The 15157-nt window shown below is 43.1% G+C and overlaps 1 protein-coding gene across 1 annotated transcript; it reads right to left on the bottom strand.

Moving 5' to 3' along the window:
• Nucleotides 1-2939: 2939 nt before the first annotated feature.
• On the bottom strand, nt 2940-14417 carry LOC141047312 (uncharacterized). Its single transcript, XM_073542372.1, has 6 exons — nt 14184-14417; nt 13885-14061; nt 13678-13801; nt 12689-12786; nt 12400-12490; nt 2940-5592 (listed from the first exon to the last, which is right to left on the bottom strand). Exons 1-6 carry the CDS (start codon nt 14259-14261, stop codon nt 4406-4408), a joined length of 1755 nt encoding a protein of 584 aa, XP_073398473.1. The 5' UTR covers nt 14262-14417; the 3' UTR covers nt 2940-4405.
• Between the last annotated feature and the right edge of the window lie 740 nt (nt 14418-15157).

The raw sequence follows: 15157 nt of genomic DNA, 5'->3' as shown, positions 1-15157 counted from the left end.
GTGGGAGGGGCTCATCCCAGAGGTGCAGGAAGAGGAATGGGAAGAGATTCTGGAGTCTCCAATCATGGTATCCCCATCTATTAACAATAGGATGACTCAGTTATATATAATATACCAATCATACTTGACTCCGACACGACTCTTTAAGATGGGGCAATTCCAATCATCAGAATGTTTGCGATGTCACTCATCAGATGCACATTTTATTCATATGATATGGAAATGCACTATTACCCTTCTCTACTGGAAAGAGGTGACATCCCTGGTACAAACTCCTGTTCCTCTTGAACCACTGGTCTGTTTGTTTGGGGTGTGGGATGAGGAAACGTGGGGTCACTATGTTGGGATTTTTCTATGGAAGACGCTTTTTTGGCACGGAAGGTATTGGCATTACGATGGATGGTGGGCTCGCACTCCTCCCTTAGGGCCTTGGATTGAGTTGGTGAACTTGGTTATTCCATATGAGCGCACACTATATCAGAATAGGGGATGCCCGGGTAAATTTGATAAAATTTGGGATAGGTGGAACTCTTCCCACCTTAACCTATTAAAGCGTAAATGACTCTACATCATTGTAAGGAATCAAGATCTTCATTTTGGGGGCATCACAGAGAGGATAATACAATGTAAAGTATTAGGCGGCGAAATAGTTGTTGTAGTTGTAGTTTAGGAACTTCGTATGAGTCATATTTCCAAACATGTGCAAGATTGAATGATACACACTGTTCCTTGTTTAATTGTTAATAGATTTGTTACTTAGGTAACAGTATAAGAACTATACATGATACAAATGATTTATTGTACACAACTTATTGTCCTTTTGCAAATGCTCCGTAGGTCACACATGTATCACCTTGGATATATATAAGTACACTTTTTTCTATGTTTAATAATATATATAGGTGTGTACACTTTGTATTGTGTTTAATAATGTATACAAGTGTGTATATTGTATATTTTATTTTGTGGTTAATAAACGAATTTAAAAAAAACAGGGTGTTAGATTATCCAGGGAGGCTTGGGCAGGAAGTCTCAGATTAAGCAGAGCAGTCCAGAGATTTGCAGCTAATTAAGGCCGGTTTCACATTTGCGCTTCAGGGTGCAGCGACGGCCTGTGCACGGCCGCCACTAAGCCCCACCCCTGCCACGCCTCCGCCGGTAGCTCCGCCTCCGGGCGCATGACGCTGCATGCGTCATGCGTCCCCTATCTTTATCACTGAGGACGCAGGCCGTGCGCAGTATGCGTTTGGCGGCGCCTGCGTCCTTTTGACGGTGCGCCGAGCGCAACCAAATTGCAACAGGTTGCGTTTGGCGCTGGTCGGCGCACCGTCAAAAGGACGCAGGCGCCGCAAAAACGCATACTGCGCACGGCCTGCGTCCTCAGTGATAAAGATAGGGGACGTATGATGCATGCAGCGTCATGCGCCCGGAGGCGGAGCTACCGGCAGAGGCGCGGCAGGGCTTAGCGGCAGCCGTCGCTGCACCCTGAAGCGCAAATGTGAAACCGGCCTAAACAAAGACAGAACCAGAGCAGCAACGAGCTTATGTGTTTAGCAATTGCAGGTGAAGGTCAGCAGCACCGAGGAAGCAGCAGGTGCAGTCAGGCACAGGAAGAACACTGGCACAGATGAATACAGCAGACTCTCAGAGAGCGAGGAGCAGAATATTCACACAGGTTTGCAGGAGCAGTTTGAAACACAGGAAACCACCAGGAGCAGGACACAGGCAGAATATACTAGCACAGACTAGAGTATGGGGTGGAGTTATAAGGCAGGAAGACAAGAGGCAAATGAAACAATGGACACCATCTTGAAAAAGGGCAGGAATGCTCAAAAAGTAATCAAAAATATCCAGAGTCCTGACTGTAACCAGATTGACTCAGTATCATCATAGCCACAATCTTTCTTTTTAACAAAGAAAAATCCAACAGCTTCTGGCGAGGAGGAAGGACAGACTTGACTCTTCCGTAATCTTCCATTTACATATTCTATCATGACAGTACTTCAGGTCCCGACAAATTATGAAGGTGATCTCTAGGTAATTTGGCATTAAGGACAAGATCAGTAGCACAATAATAAGGATGAGGTAAAATCTCATACAATGGTAGAGTTGGAAGGGACCTCCTGGTCCAACCCCTTGCTCAAAGTAGGATTCACTAAATCATCCCAGACAGATGTCTGTCAAGCCTCTGTTTGAAGACTTCCATGGAAGGAGAACTCACCACCTCTCGTGGCAATCTGTTCCACTCATTGATCACCCTAACTGTCAAAAAGTTTTTTTTCTAATATCTAATCTGTGTCTCCTCCCATTCAGTTTCATCCCATTGCTTCTAGTCTTTCCTTGTGCAAATGAGAATAAAGATGATCCTTCTACAATGTGACAGCTCTTGAGATATTTGTAGACAGCTATTCTGTAACATTTGTTGTACTCCATGACCTTGATGTACCCTCCTGGCATTTGACTCTGGACTGTTACCTGACCAAGCCTTTGTCTTAACCCTCTGTATTAGGAGCCTCCTAGTATCTGACCTTGACCTTCGTAATGAGAGTAGTGACTCAGCATCACACTCAGCAGGTTAATTGTCCAACACATAGCAAGAGATGGGCTCAGAGTGAAATGTCCTCACTAAGTGTGAATTCCACTGTCACCAGCTGGACAAGATTCTGGAGTGTCGGTGTCCTGTCAATGGCAAAAGATTAAATGAGTCTGTCCAACCTAGCTGTCCCTAATCCTAATTTCAGAACCAGTCCAGAATCAATGAAGTTGGCAACAGACCCACAATCACTAACCAAAGTAGTTACAGGTTTAGCAGTATTTTGTCTGAGGGGTAAAAAGGTACCTGGGTATCTGGGTGACTCCTTGATAATCACCCAAACTTAGGCGGTTCCAGACGTCTTACATGCTTGAGGGTGTGCCTAGGTAATCAGAGCGCAAGGGAATCAGGACATTCTGATGTTTATTAAAAGTTGATTTGCGTGGAAAACATTTCCCAAATTAATAACATGAAAAAGGCTTCTCCTCTGTGTGAGTTCTCTGGTGGCTACCAAGATGCACTTTTTGGTTAAAACAGGACGTCCGGCTGTTGGTCATCCATCCATCGTAAGCTCTGCCCCTCTCCTATACCTAATGGCCATTATATGATTAAGCTGATTGTCTACTATGGGCCTATTATGGATTCAGACAAGGCTGATTAGGGTGTATTAACTGATATCTCTGCACACTTTTTTGCTCTACTCCCCATGGGGGCTGATATTAATTCATGCCTTACTCCCCATGATGTATGACCTTGTTGTTTGTGTTGTTTTTGTATCTTGTCAATTTACTCTATTGTCATTTTATTACTTTAATAAAATTTGTACTTGTCTTTACCATATAAATCAGATACTCCTTATTCACCCATTTATTCATGTATTTTGGAGTACTTTTTTCCTTGTAGGGTTGGTCACAACTTGTGTCACCACCCTGGCATCTAGAATGCAACTGGGATTTCTCTATTTGCAATCTTGATTATGTCTGGTTTTCACAGATCAGTCCAAAGGAGTCAAAAACTGCATGAGGCTAGTGGAAATAAGGAAAATGCCCAAGTCTGAGGGCCCCTCACAGTAGGCACATAATTTTACCCACCCACTGGGACTCATTACCAGAAGACCAAGAAGGTAAAAAGTACTATACAGCTCTCCCTGAATACCCTAAATTGGTCTTTCTTCCCCAAAAATGTATCAGGTAGTCCAACTACTGGTTTAGGCGAGACCACCTGCTCATCATAAAGTCATAAAGTCATAACTACAGTCGTTAGAAGAGAGCTTTGTGTAGCACCCATAGTACTAGAAAGCTGACCCCGCAGCTGGGACTGTTGAGTCTATCATCAGATGCTCCCTGGCCAGATCATGGACCATCTGGGTCAGATTTTCCACTTGATCACAAAGTATATGAACTGGATCTACTGATGGGGGGGAATATATGCCAGACGTAATGTGATGCTAGGCACTACTCCCGGATGGGTACTCAAACGTTGGTCAGATACCAAGAGAACATGTAGTAAACTAGAGGGAAAAGACAAAGGTGAAGTCAGGTCATGGTCTGATGTCAGAATACCAGGAAGATAGCGGATCAGAGCAAAGTGAATAGGCATACAGATGGTTAGAATGAGGTCCAAAGTTAGGCAGAAAAAGATCAACAGCACAAGACAAACCGCTAAGCAGATATAACATTAGGTAGAGGTCTGGAACTGACAGCTCAGCTAAGTAGCTGAGAAATCAGCTGGAATAGGGAACACGTGAAAGACACTCAGCATCAGATTGGACAACTGAGCTTTCAGTCAATGCACTAAAGACACACTTAGCTAGGGAATCTGGACATTCTGATATTTACAAAAAGTTGAATTCCATCAAAAACATTTCCCACATTAATAACATGAAAAAGGCTTCTCCTCTGTGTGGGTTCTCTGGTGGCTATCAAGATATGCTTTCTGATTAAAACATTTTCCACATTCTGAACAAGAAAAAGGCTTCTCCCCTTTGTAATTTCTCTGGTGCTTAACCAAATCTGATTTATGTGTAAAATATTTCCCACAATCTGAACAAGAAAAAGGTTTCTCCCCTGTGTGAGTTCTCTGGTGCTTAATCAAATCTGATTTCTGGACAAAACATTTCCCACATTCTGAACATGAAAAAGACTTCTCCCCTGTGTGAGTTCTTTGGTGTAAAACAAGACCCCATTTCTGGATAAAACATTTCCCACATTCTGAACATGAAAAAGGCTTTTCCCCTGTGTGTATTCTTTGGTGCTTAACAAAATTTGATTTCTGGTTAAAACATTTCCCACATTCCGAACAGGAAAAAGGCTTATTACCTGTGTGAATTCTCTGGTGACTAGCCAAATCTGATTTCTGTGTAAAACATTTCCCACATTCTGAACATGAAAAAGGCTTCTCCCCTGTGTGTGTTCTTTGGTGCTTAGCAAAATTTGATTTCTGGTTAAAACATTTTCCACATTCTGAACAAGAAAAGGGCTTCTCCCCTGTGTGATTTCTCTGGTGCCTAACCAAATCTGATTTCTGTGTAAAACCTTTCCCACATTCTGAACATGAAAAAGGCTTCTCTCCTGTGTGACTTCTTTGGTGCATAACAAAATGTGATTTCCGTGTAAAACATTTCTCACATTCTGAACAGGAAAATGGCTTCTCCCCTGTGTGAGTTCTCTGGTGCTTAATTAAATCTGATTTCTGTGTAAAACATTTACCACATTCTGAACATGAAAAAGGCTTCTCCCCTGTGTGAGTTCTATGGTGCTTAACCAAATCTGATTTCTGGATAAAACATTTCCCACATTCTGAACATGCAAAAGGCTTCTCCCCTGTGTGGATTCTCTGGTGCTTAACCAAATCTGATTTCTGGATAAAACATTTCCCACATGCTGAACATGAAAAAGGCTTCTCCCCTGTGTGAGTTCTCTGGTGCTTAATCAAATCTGATTTATGTGTAAAACATTTCCCACATTCTGAACATGATAATGGCTTCTTCCCTCCGTGCCTAACAAAATGTGATTTCTGTAAAGATGTCGGCTGTGCCTCTGATCTCCTAGTGCATTGACCTACCAAGAATAAAACAAATTATTATTTTTTGAATAAAATATTTTTGAAGTTTATGTTTTTGAACATTTCTACTGAAACTATCCATAAAAATGTCAAGTTATGTAAAAATATTGAATTATTCACCAAGACAAATGTCAATTCAGTTTAATAGACAACCACATAGGATGAATCAGTGGAGTGTGGTGTTCAACTGTTTGTTCATTCTGCTTTCCAAATATACAATAAAAAGCCATCAAACAATGTTATGTAGGTGAAAATAATACCAATAAAAACATCTACTCATCTCATAAAAAAAACACAACTCCCCACTTGGGTCCATCATCTGTCAATGGAAATACAGAGGCTTCACATTATTAGTGTCTCAAATGCTCTTGAAAAGCCACATGGCTTCCATAAATCAATCCAGCAATATCCGCCCCTCCCAAAGTCAAATCTTCCCCTTGCTTCTGAGTCTTGAAGTGTGCCTAAACCACATTTAGCATCCATGTATTTGGCATTACTATAGTGAGAAGAACCAACTTATTTTATGGTGTGTGTCTCTTGGAGCACAATCTGGGCACTATGTGTTGGGCAATAAAATGGCAAATGTGCAATTTTCACACTCCAACATCTGCTGCATACTAATTTCCAGAAAGTGGCTGTGGAGTCAAAATAGTCACTACTAGAGATTAATTCAATGGGACTTATAATTTCCAAAACTGACTCACTTTATGGGGATTTCTACTGCTCTGGGTTTCTGCCATTTTATCACATTAGGGCTTATGCAAATGGTGTGTCCCATCTGCTCTGGGACCTGCTCCTGCTTTGGTGACCAAGAGCCACCTTATTCATTCTGCAGGCGATGCTGGTAATGGAGAGGACATCACAACTAGAAGCTCTGGATGGCGCAGGCTCTGTACAGCCTCTAAGATTAGGATAGCTGGGGCCAGTAGTACCATCCAGTCGGGCAGTATGGGTGTGTGCTTTTCAGCTGCAGTAATGTGCTACCTGCTTCCACCAATTGGAAAGCACCACACCCTACTAAAGCTTGAAGAATATTCCTGGAAGCTGTCAAATACAGCTGTCCTCATTCTACTCTGGTTCAGTCCTCTGTGCTCAACTGCCGGGCTTGTGCACTTGCTTATTGTTATGACCTCAGACCATTTACTGACTGCTTTTGTGTCTAATTTTGTATTTTCTCTGCCCTCCTTGTTCTGACCCGGCTATCTGACTATTCTTCTTGGCATCTTGCACCACAGAACAGCAGGTCACACTGTGGTACAAGCCTAGGGGTCTCTGTGTAATTCAAGATCCATGGACAGGAGTTAAAAGATGAAGGTTAAGACAATCTCTGGGATCTGGAAAATGGAGCAGATAGTGCCAACCTTGTTCCTGGTGGCCATCTTTTGAACTGCCAGGCGACCATGAACAGTGCCCCAGTACATTGCACCTGCAAACTATAACAGCAACATCTGCATTCAAATAGCTAAATGGCGCTCCTTCAATTTTTAACTCTGTCATGTGCCCAGACAGTAGTGTACAACTGCATGTAGGGTATTGTTGGATTCAAAAGAAGTTGGAAAATAACTTTTTATGGTTCATTTATTTCTTATTATCCTTTGTGAAGAATTCCAAAGTTATCACCACACAAAGTGACACGTCAGATTTGAAAAATGGGCCCTGATTAGGAACACAAAACTGCATGAAATAAGCTAACTCAACAGTCGTCTTCAGAAAAAAGTGAGTAGTGATAAAACCTCTCTGGAGTAATTAGAGTATGGGGTGCAATGGCTCTTGTCAATCTAAAGTATCGTAAGGACCAATATTCAATGTCAGATGAGTTTCTTGAAAAAATACTACACATTTAAAGAAAACTTTCTAAAATACTGCAGAGCTGAGGTGTTTTAAATTGAGATCATGGCCACTTGGACGAGGCAATGGAGACCTTTTTATGGACTGCCAGGGAATTACAGATTCACATAAGTGAGGCAGGCCGATCCCACCACAATCAAAAAATCATACAGAATGAAACTGTAAAAAAAGACAAAGAATGAAAAAAAGTTATATCCTCACAATAATGTATGCATGAATGGAGAAGTCCAACACTAAACCAAAGTTACACTTATTTGTGGTGGACTATTGAAGCAGCTATGAGTCCTGACCAGAAGATTAGAGAAAGTATTAGTCCCCCTCATTTCAGAAGAGATTGTGCAGTAACCTGAATCCCTTATGATAGAGAACATATTCTAATTTATGAAGTGAATCCATGAAACCAGGGCTCAAGCCATGCCAATACATCTCCTGCAGGCATGAAATAAAATGTATATTACAGCCATCAGCCATGCACAGCTTAGAGATATATTATGGCACAGGTGTAATGTTTTTATGTAGTTTATCACAATCCTGTTTGAAATTATTCAGTTTTAAAAGAAACTGAAGAGTCAGGTGTCATGATCCATGCTGGATCAGGACTGATAAAAGCACAGGTAACCTTTTTTTTTTTTTCTTAAGCTCTGCTTAAGGTTGGTTTTTGCCCCCGGTGGCCATTAGGATTATTGCACTGTGGTGTCGTTTGTTCTAAGTTTGCCCCCGGTGGTGGTGAGCGTCATTGCACTCTGGTTTCTTTGGTTAAGTGCACATGATTATAATGCAGGAGTGATTGCTGGCTCTGCTATAAAAGAGTCACAAGTGTTGCAATCACTGTTGGTGATAGTGTTCATTTCAACCATCCTTGGTGGAGGAAGGAGCTGGAGAGCGTTCCTTGCAGCACTGTCTTAGCCCTGGTGTGGAAGGAGTCATAGGAGATTTCCTTGTAGCTGACAGAGCTTGGTGGCAGCGATTGAGGAGGAGAGCTGCATGCTGGTGGTGGACTCTGTTGCCAGGAGCAAGTGCAGCAGCGTAATGCTAAGTTGTGTTCCCTCGTTTGTGTTTTTCCTTCGTGTGTATTAGTACAGCGGTGGGGCCAGTGCCTGCGCCACCCAGCTCCCTAGCAAGGGATAGGTGTAGGGTGTGCTAGGGCGACAGGTTCCTGATCGGCGCCCAGTGCGGAACCGGCATAGGGAACGTTAGGGACACTGACTCAGGGGAGTGCAGGAGGTCTCCACGTTCCATTTCCCTATCGCATGGCCCACCGTTGTAACTGTTTCCCTTTTCACCGTGTCTTGTTGTTTTAGTTACCGGCCTGCGAGCCGTGTCACACAGGACAGTATCACGTGCCGCGTCTTGTTGTTTTAGTTACCGGCCTGCTGGTCGCGTCACACAGGACGGGTCCACGTGACATCAGGATAAAGGGACACTGTTGTTATTGTACAGAAATTCACACTTGGCCCTCACTGCACATTTAATATTGTTGAATAGTGTTGAGCATTCCGATACCGCAAGTATCGGGTATCGGCCGATACTTGCTGTATCGGAATTCCGATACCGACTTCCGATATTTTTTCAATATCGGAAGTCGGCATCGGAAGTTCAAAGTTGATTGACAGCCTGACGTCATCATGATGCGCGGTGTGTGCGCATCATGATGCGCCGTCATTTCGGGCCTTCCGGGGGTCTCTGCCGGCCTGCCGGGGGGCTGTGCCGGCCTGCCGGGGGGCTGTGTGGACTGCCCGGGGTCTGTACCGGCCTGCCGGGGGGCTGTGCCGGCCTGCCGGGGGGCTGTGCCGGCCTGCCGGTGGTCTGTGCACCCTGTGGGGGTCTGTACCGGCCTGCCGGGGGACTGTGCCGGCCTGCCGGGGGGCTGTGCTGATGTCCGGGGGTCTGTGCAAGCATCGTCCGATGGAACTACAAGTCCCATCTGGCGATGCCTGCTACCATGACAGTGATTGACACATTAGCCAATGATGGGACAGTAGTAGTCCCATCATCCGGCTAATGTGTTAAATGTTAAAAAAAAAAAAAATACTACATACATACTACATACATACTACATGCATGCTACATACATACTACATACTACATACATACTACATACATACATACTACATAACACATATATACTACATACATACTACATACATACTACATACATACTACATACATGCTACATGCATGCTACATACATACTACATGCTACATACATACTACATATATACTACATGCATGCTACATACATACCACATACATACTACATACATACTACATGCATGCTACATACATAACACATATATACTACATGCATGCTACATACATACTACATGCTACATACATACTACATACATACTACATACATACTACATACATACCACATACATACTACATACATACTACATGCTACATACTACATATATACTACATGCATGCTACATACATACTGCATGCTACATGCATGCTACATACATACTACATACATACTACATGCTACATACATACCACATATATACTACATACATACTACATACAATACATTCATACAATACATACATAGACATACAGTACATATAACATAGAGTAACATACTTACCAATACTTGTCACATTGTTCCCCGAAGCCATTGTCTTTTACGGAATAAATATTAACATAACAAACCACAAAAATACTCACCCACGATCCGAAGCAGTCCACGAGTGTGTCCCACGACGATCTTGGGTAGAGAACTGCAGCATCAGCTGTTGCTGCCGTTCTCTACGGGCTGCAGGAATCCAATGACGGAAGGTAGGTATCCTTCCGCACTGTATTCCTCCGCCACTTAAAAAAAAAAAAGTCCCTAGTCTCACTTTATGCCATTGCTGCGTGGGAATTTCCCACACAGCAATGGCATAAAGTGAGACTAGGGACTTTTTTTTTTTTTAAGTGGCGGAGGAATACAGTGCGGAAGGATACCTACCTTCCGTCATTGGATTCCTGCAGCCCGTAGAGAACGGCAGCAACAGCTGATGCTGCAGTTCTCTACCCAAGATCGTCGTGGGACACACTCGTGGACTGCTTCGGATCGTGGGTGAGTATTTTTGTGGTTTGTTATGTTAATATTTATTCCGTAAAAGACAATGGCTTCGGGGAACAATGTGACAAGTATTGGTAAGTATGTTACTCTATGTTATATGTACTGTATGTCTATGTATGTATTGTATGAATGTATTGTATGTAGTATGTATGTAGTATATATGTGGTATGTATGTAGCATGTAGTATGTATGTAGTATGTATGTAGCATGCATGTAGCATGCAGTATGTATGTAGCATGCATGTAGTATATATGTATTATGTATGTAGTATGTATGTGGTATGTATGTAGCATGTAGTATGTATGTAGTATGTATGTAGTATGTATGTAGTATGTATGTAGCATGTAGTATGTATGTAGCATGCATGTAGTATATATGTGTTATGTATGTAGCATGTATGTAGTATGTATGTAGTATGTATGTGGTATGTATGTAGCATGCATGTAGTATGTATGTAGTATGTATATAGTATGTATGTAGCATGCATGTAGTATGTAGTATATATGTGGTATGTATGTAGCATGTAGTATGTATGTAGCATGCAGTATGTATGTAGCATGCATGTAGTATATATGTAGTATGTATGTAGCATATATGTAGTATGTATGTAGCATACAGTATATATGTAGTATGCATGTTGCATGCATGTAGTATATATGTAGTATGTATGTTGCATGTAGTATATATGTAGTATGTATGTTGCATGTAGTATATATGTAGTATGAATGTAGCATGTATGTAGTATGAATGTAGCATGTATGTAGTATGCATGTTGTATGTATGTAGCATGTAATTTTTTTTTTTTTTTTTTACATTCAACACATTAGCCAGATGATGGGACTACTACTGTCCCATCATTGGCTAATGTGTCAATCACTGTCATGGTAGCAGGCATCGCCCGATTGGACTTGTAGTCCCATCGGACGATGCCTGCACAGACCCCCGAAGCCTGCACAGCCCCCCGGCAGGCCGGCACAGCCCCCCGGCAGGCCGGCACAGCCCACCGGAGCCTGCACAGCCCCCCGGCAGGCCGGCACAGACCACCGGAGCCTGCACAGCCCCCCGGCAGGCCGGCACAGCCCCCCGGCAGGCCGGCACAGCCCACCGAAGCCTGCACAGCCCCCCGGCAGGCCTGCACAGACCACCGGAGCCTGCACAGACCCCCTGGCAGGCCGGCACAGCCCCCCGAAAGGCCCGTACAGACCCCAGAGAGGCTGTACAAGGGAAAAACAGGATTTTTCTTATTCCGATACCGGAAGTCCCATAGACTTGAATGGGACTTCCGGTATCGGAATCGGCGATACCGATACTTTTTTTTTAAGATCGGCCGATCCATTCCGATCCGATACTTTGAAGTATCTGACGGTATCGCTCAACTCTATTGTTGAACATAAAAGTGAAGTTTGGCCAGAAAGACTGGACCTGGTCTTGTAGGGACCATATGAGGCATTCAGCAGCACAGAAGGGAGAGAAGGTAGATTCATCCAATAAGATATCAGGGATCTAGGAAGCCAACAGCATCATTACCTTCCACTTTCTCTTACAGGCCCATCATAATATTTTTCTTGAAGTGATTTTCAAACTTTTCAGCACATTCTACGTATGCTGGCATTTGGCTTTAAAGTTTACACACCTGGGTAGACAACGGTCAGCATCTCCTAAACTCAGGGGGTAGGTGGATCCTTCAGGTTGTAAGTTCTATAAAAAGGGCTTACAATCTACAAAGTAATTAGTAAAGTTTTGGGTGGAGGAGAATGTTGTGATCTAGAGACAAAATGGTGATCACATGATTGTGATACGGCCAGACTAGACCACCGATAAAGCAGCCACACTTGGTGATTGAGAAGAATCTGTGACTTCTCTGCATTTTGTGGTAACTTCTCACCTGGGTAGTCATATGTGGGAATCTCCTCTTTACACCTCTCATCACCTCTCACATATGTCTCTGTATTATTAATATGGGTCAGATCTTCACCCTGAAACAAATATTGTAAAAGTCACAGACAGCTGGAGAAGTCACATCTATGATCAGCTCTAATCCTGCCATCTCCACCGCTCTCATTACACAAGTACAAAACTTATAATACTGGTGAATTAATCAAGACTGAGCACAAGACCTTCACAGCCGTCTACACATCATAGGGGAGATCTCATGACACCTTCTCTCCATCTACCTGATGATCCTGAGGAGCATTGGGATCTTCTTGTTTACAGGCCTGTGGAAGATGAGGACGGGGACATCTCTCTGGTGTTGTCCTCTTATTGGATAGATCTGGAGGAAACACATGCATGGACTGAATTCATTCTTTACATACACATAATTACAGGCCTAATACAAAATCTTTAGGTTAAAACACATTCTATTACAGGTGGTCCAAGGCCTATGTAACCAGACCACGAAAGGCAATAGCCAAGGAAATTACTCCCACCAACTTGTATACATACAAGAATGGAGTAAAAACAATCCACCAAGATAAGTAAAAGATAAATATTTTATTAGGCTTAATATATGAAAGGCACCAAAAGACATTAAAAAGAACCATATCAATGACAGAGCTATAGAAGACAAGGAATCAGGTGCAACAAAAAAATCATGTGCAAGTACACAGGTACAGTATAGTTAGAGTCTGGTAGTAAATTATGTAGAATAACTAAAGTGACAGTGCTTCAAGTCTATCCAGAAAAAATAGTGAGACTTATGTGGCAGCCCTCTGACGAAGCCCATGCAAAACGCGCGTTGGGGCCGCAAGTACGATCTGCAGGACAGCTATGGGTAAGAGCATTGACTTCATGTGATTCTTGTGTTGCCATGGTCAGCACCAGCACGTATTATGAGGTATATAGGACATCCTAACTATTGTACTTATGCTGACATGACCACATGTCTCACTATTTTTCCTGGAAAGACTTGAAGCACTGTCAGGTTAGTTAATCTACATGTTTTACTACCAGGCTCTAACTATGCTGTACCTGTGTACTTGCACTTGATTGTCTTCTATAGCTCTGTCATTGATATGGTTCTTTTTAATGTCTTTTGGTGACTTTCATATATTTAGTCTAATGAAAATATTTCTGTTTTACTTACCTTGGTGTACTGTTTTTACTCCATTCTTGTATGTATACACATAATTACAGGCCATGTGTATTCATTGCTGTCTATTACCTGGTGATATGATGGGCTGAGGAACCTCCATCATGACATCCTTGTACAGATCTTTGTGTCCTTCTAAATACTCCCATTCCTCCATGGAGAAATAGACAGCAACATCCTGACACCTTATAGGAACCTAACACACAGAATGATACAGTCATCCCCCCGATCCCTTCACAGCGTTACTGTATAATGTCCCAGCATTCCCAGCAGTGTCACCTCTCCAGTCAGCAGCTCAATCATCTTGTAGATGAATTCTAGTATCTTCTGGTCATTGATGTCCTTATACATCAGGGGGTGAGGAGGAGGCCCAGTGATTGGGCTCAGAGGTTTTCCCCATCCCTCTGACACAGGGTCCTGACAGCGTTCACTAGAGATCTTCACTACTGTGTAATCCTAGTTATGGAGAGACACATTAATAAATCTCACTACAGACATTTTCAGTCCTCACCTCTCCAGTTCAGTCAATCTGTTATTCCCATAAATAAGAATGATGTAATGTCATCAGAATCTCTCACCTCTCCAGTAAGCAAGAAGAGGATCTCTAGGGTGAGGTGTAATATCCTCTCCGCCATCTTGTCTCTGTCCAGATCCATCTTTGATGGGTATATCAGGAAAATTGTCTTATGTAGAAGATCTTCACTGAGAGGATCCGATATTGTAGAGACCTGAATGAGAAGATGAGCCGATGTAACTGTGACACCCCAGAGTCCGGTTGTCACAATGACATTGCCTTCCTCTAAGAGGTGAAGTCATGCTTGGGGGCAGGAAAGGGACCCCCAGGCCAGGCAGCATAGATTTAATCACAATTTCCTGCTGCCGGTCAGAAAAGGGAGATGCCTTATAAATTCTGGACAGCGGAGGGGGGTGGTGAATCAGCTAGAAATCAGCTGAGGGGGTTGTCATGGAAACGAAGCAGCTGTGAGGAGTAATGATGACAGTTAAACGTGAGGACGAGAGGTAAAGAGATCTTTCTGGAAGATCCTGGAGATAAAGACAGGCAGCTGACAAGGACAGGAGCAGAGACTAAGAGACTCTAGGGAAGCTAAAATACTGCATATAGCAGACCCCTGAGTGAAGCGCTAATAAAGAGAAAAGGGACATCAGAGTCCTAGGGTGACAGGAGCTGTAAGTCCTGATAGCCAAATCTGAAAGTACAGGGGATTTTAAATTCCTGTGCACATTGAACACCTGATGGCACGGCAGCGGATAAGGAGTCCAGGGCCGACGGTGAAGAGAACGGTATCCGTGGAATAGGCTCACGCTGACAGCCGTACAGGTTAGTGAAACCATCATGAAGAGAGGGTCGCAGCCTAGTTATATACAGCGGAGACCCACACACAAAGCGCAGAAAGGAAGGTCCACCTGGCAAGGTGGATCCTCTGAATGCCTCCAGGCGAGCCGGACTCATTCCATCACCTGTATGTGGTACTCCGGACTGCAACCTATTACCAGTAAAAGGTAAAGAAACTGCACCTCTCTGTGTCTTTCT

This window comes from Dendrobates tinctorius, unplaced genomic scaffold (assembly GCF_039654945.1).
Source record: "Dendrobates tinctorius isolate UK_male_01 unplaced genomic scaffold, ASM3965494v1 ptg000126l, whole genome shotgun sequence".
Classification (NCBI taxonomy): domain Eukaryota; kingdom Metazoa; phylum Chordata; class Amphibia; order Anura; family Dendrobatidae; genus Dendrobates; species Dendrobates tinctorius.
The sequence above is the reverse complement of the archived record's forward strand: the minus strand, read 5'-3'. Positions and strand labels throughout refer to the sequence as shown.

Bases quoted from the DNA above. Each gene is read 5' to 3' on its own strand.
- LOC141047312 (XM_073542372.1), bottom strand. From the start codon at position 14,261: ATGGATCTGGACAGAGACAAGATGGCGGAGAGGATATTACACCTCACC. The intron at 13,802-13,884 runs GTGACACTGCTG...TCTGTGTGTTAG, and splicing joins TTGAGCTGCTGACTGGAGAG to GTTCCTATAAGGTGTCAGGA. The intron at 12,491-12,688 runs GTAGATGGAGAG...TATTTGTTTCAG, and splicing joins ATGCTCCTCAGGATCATCAG to GGTGAAGATCTGACCCATAT.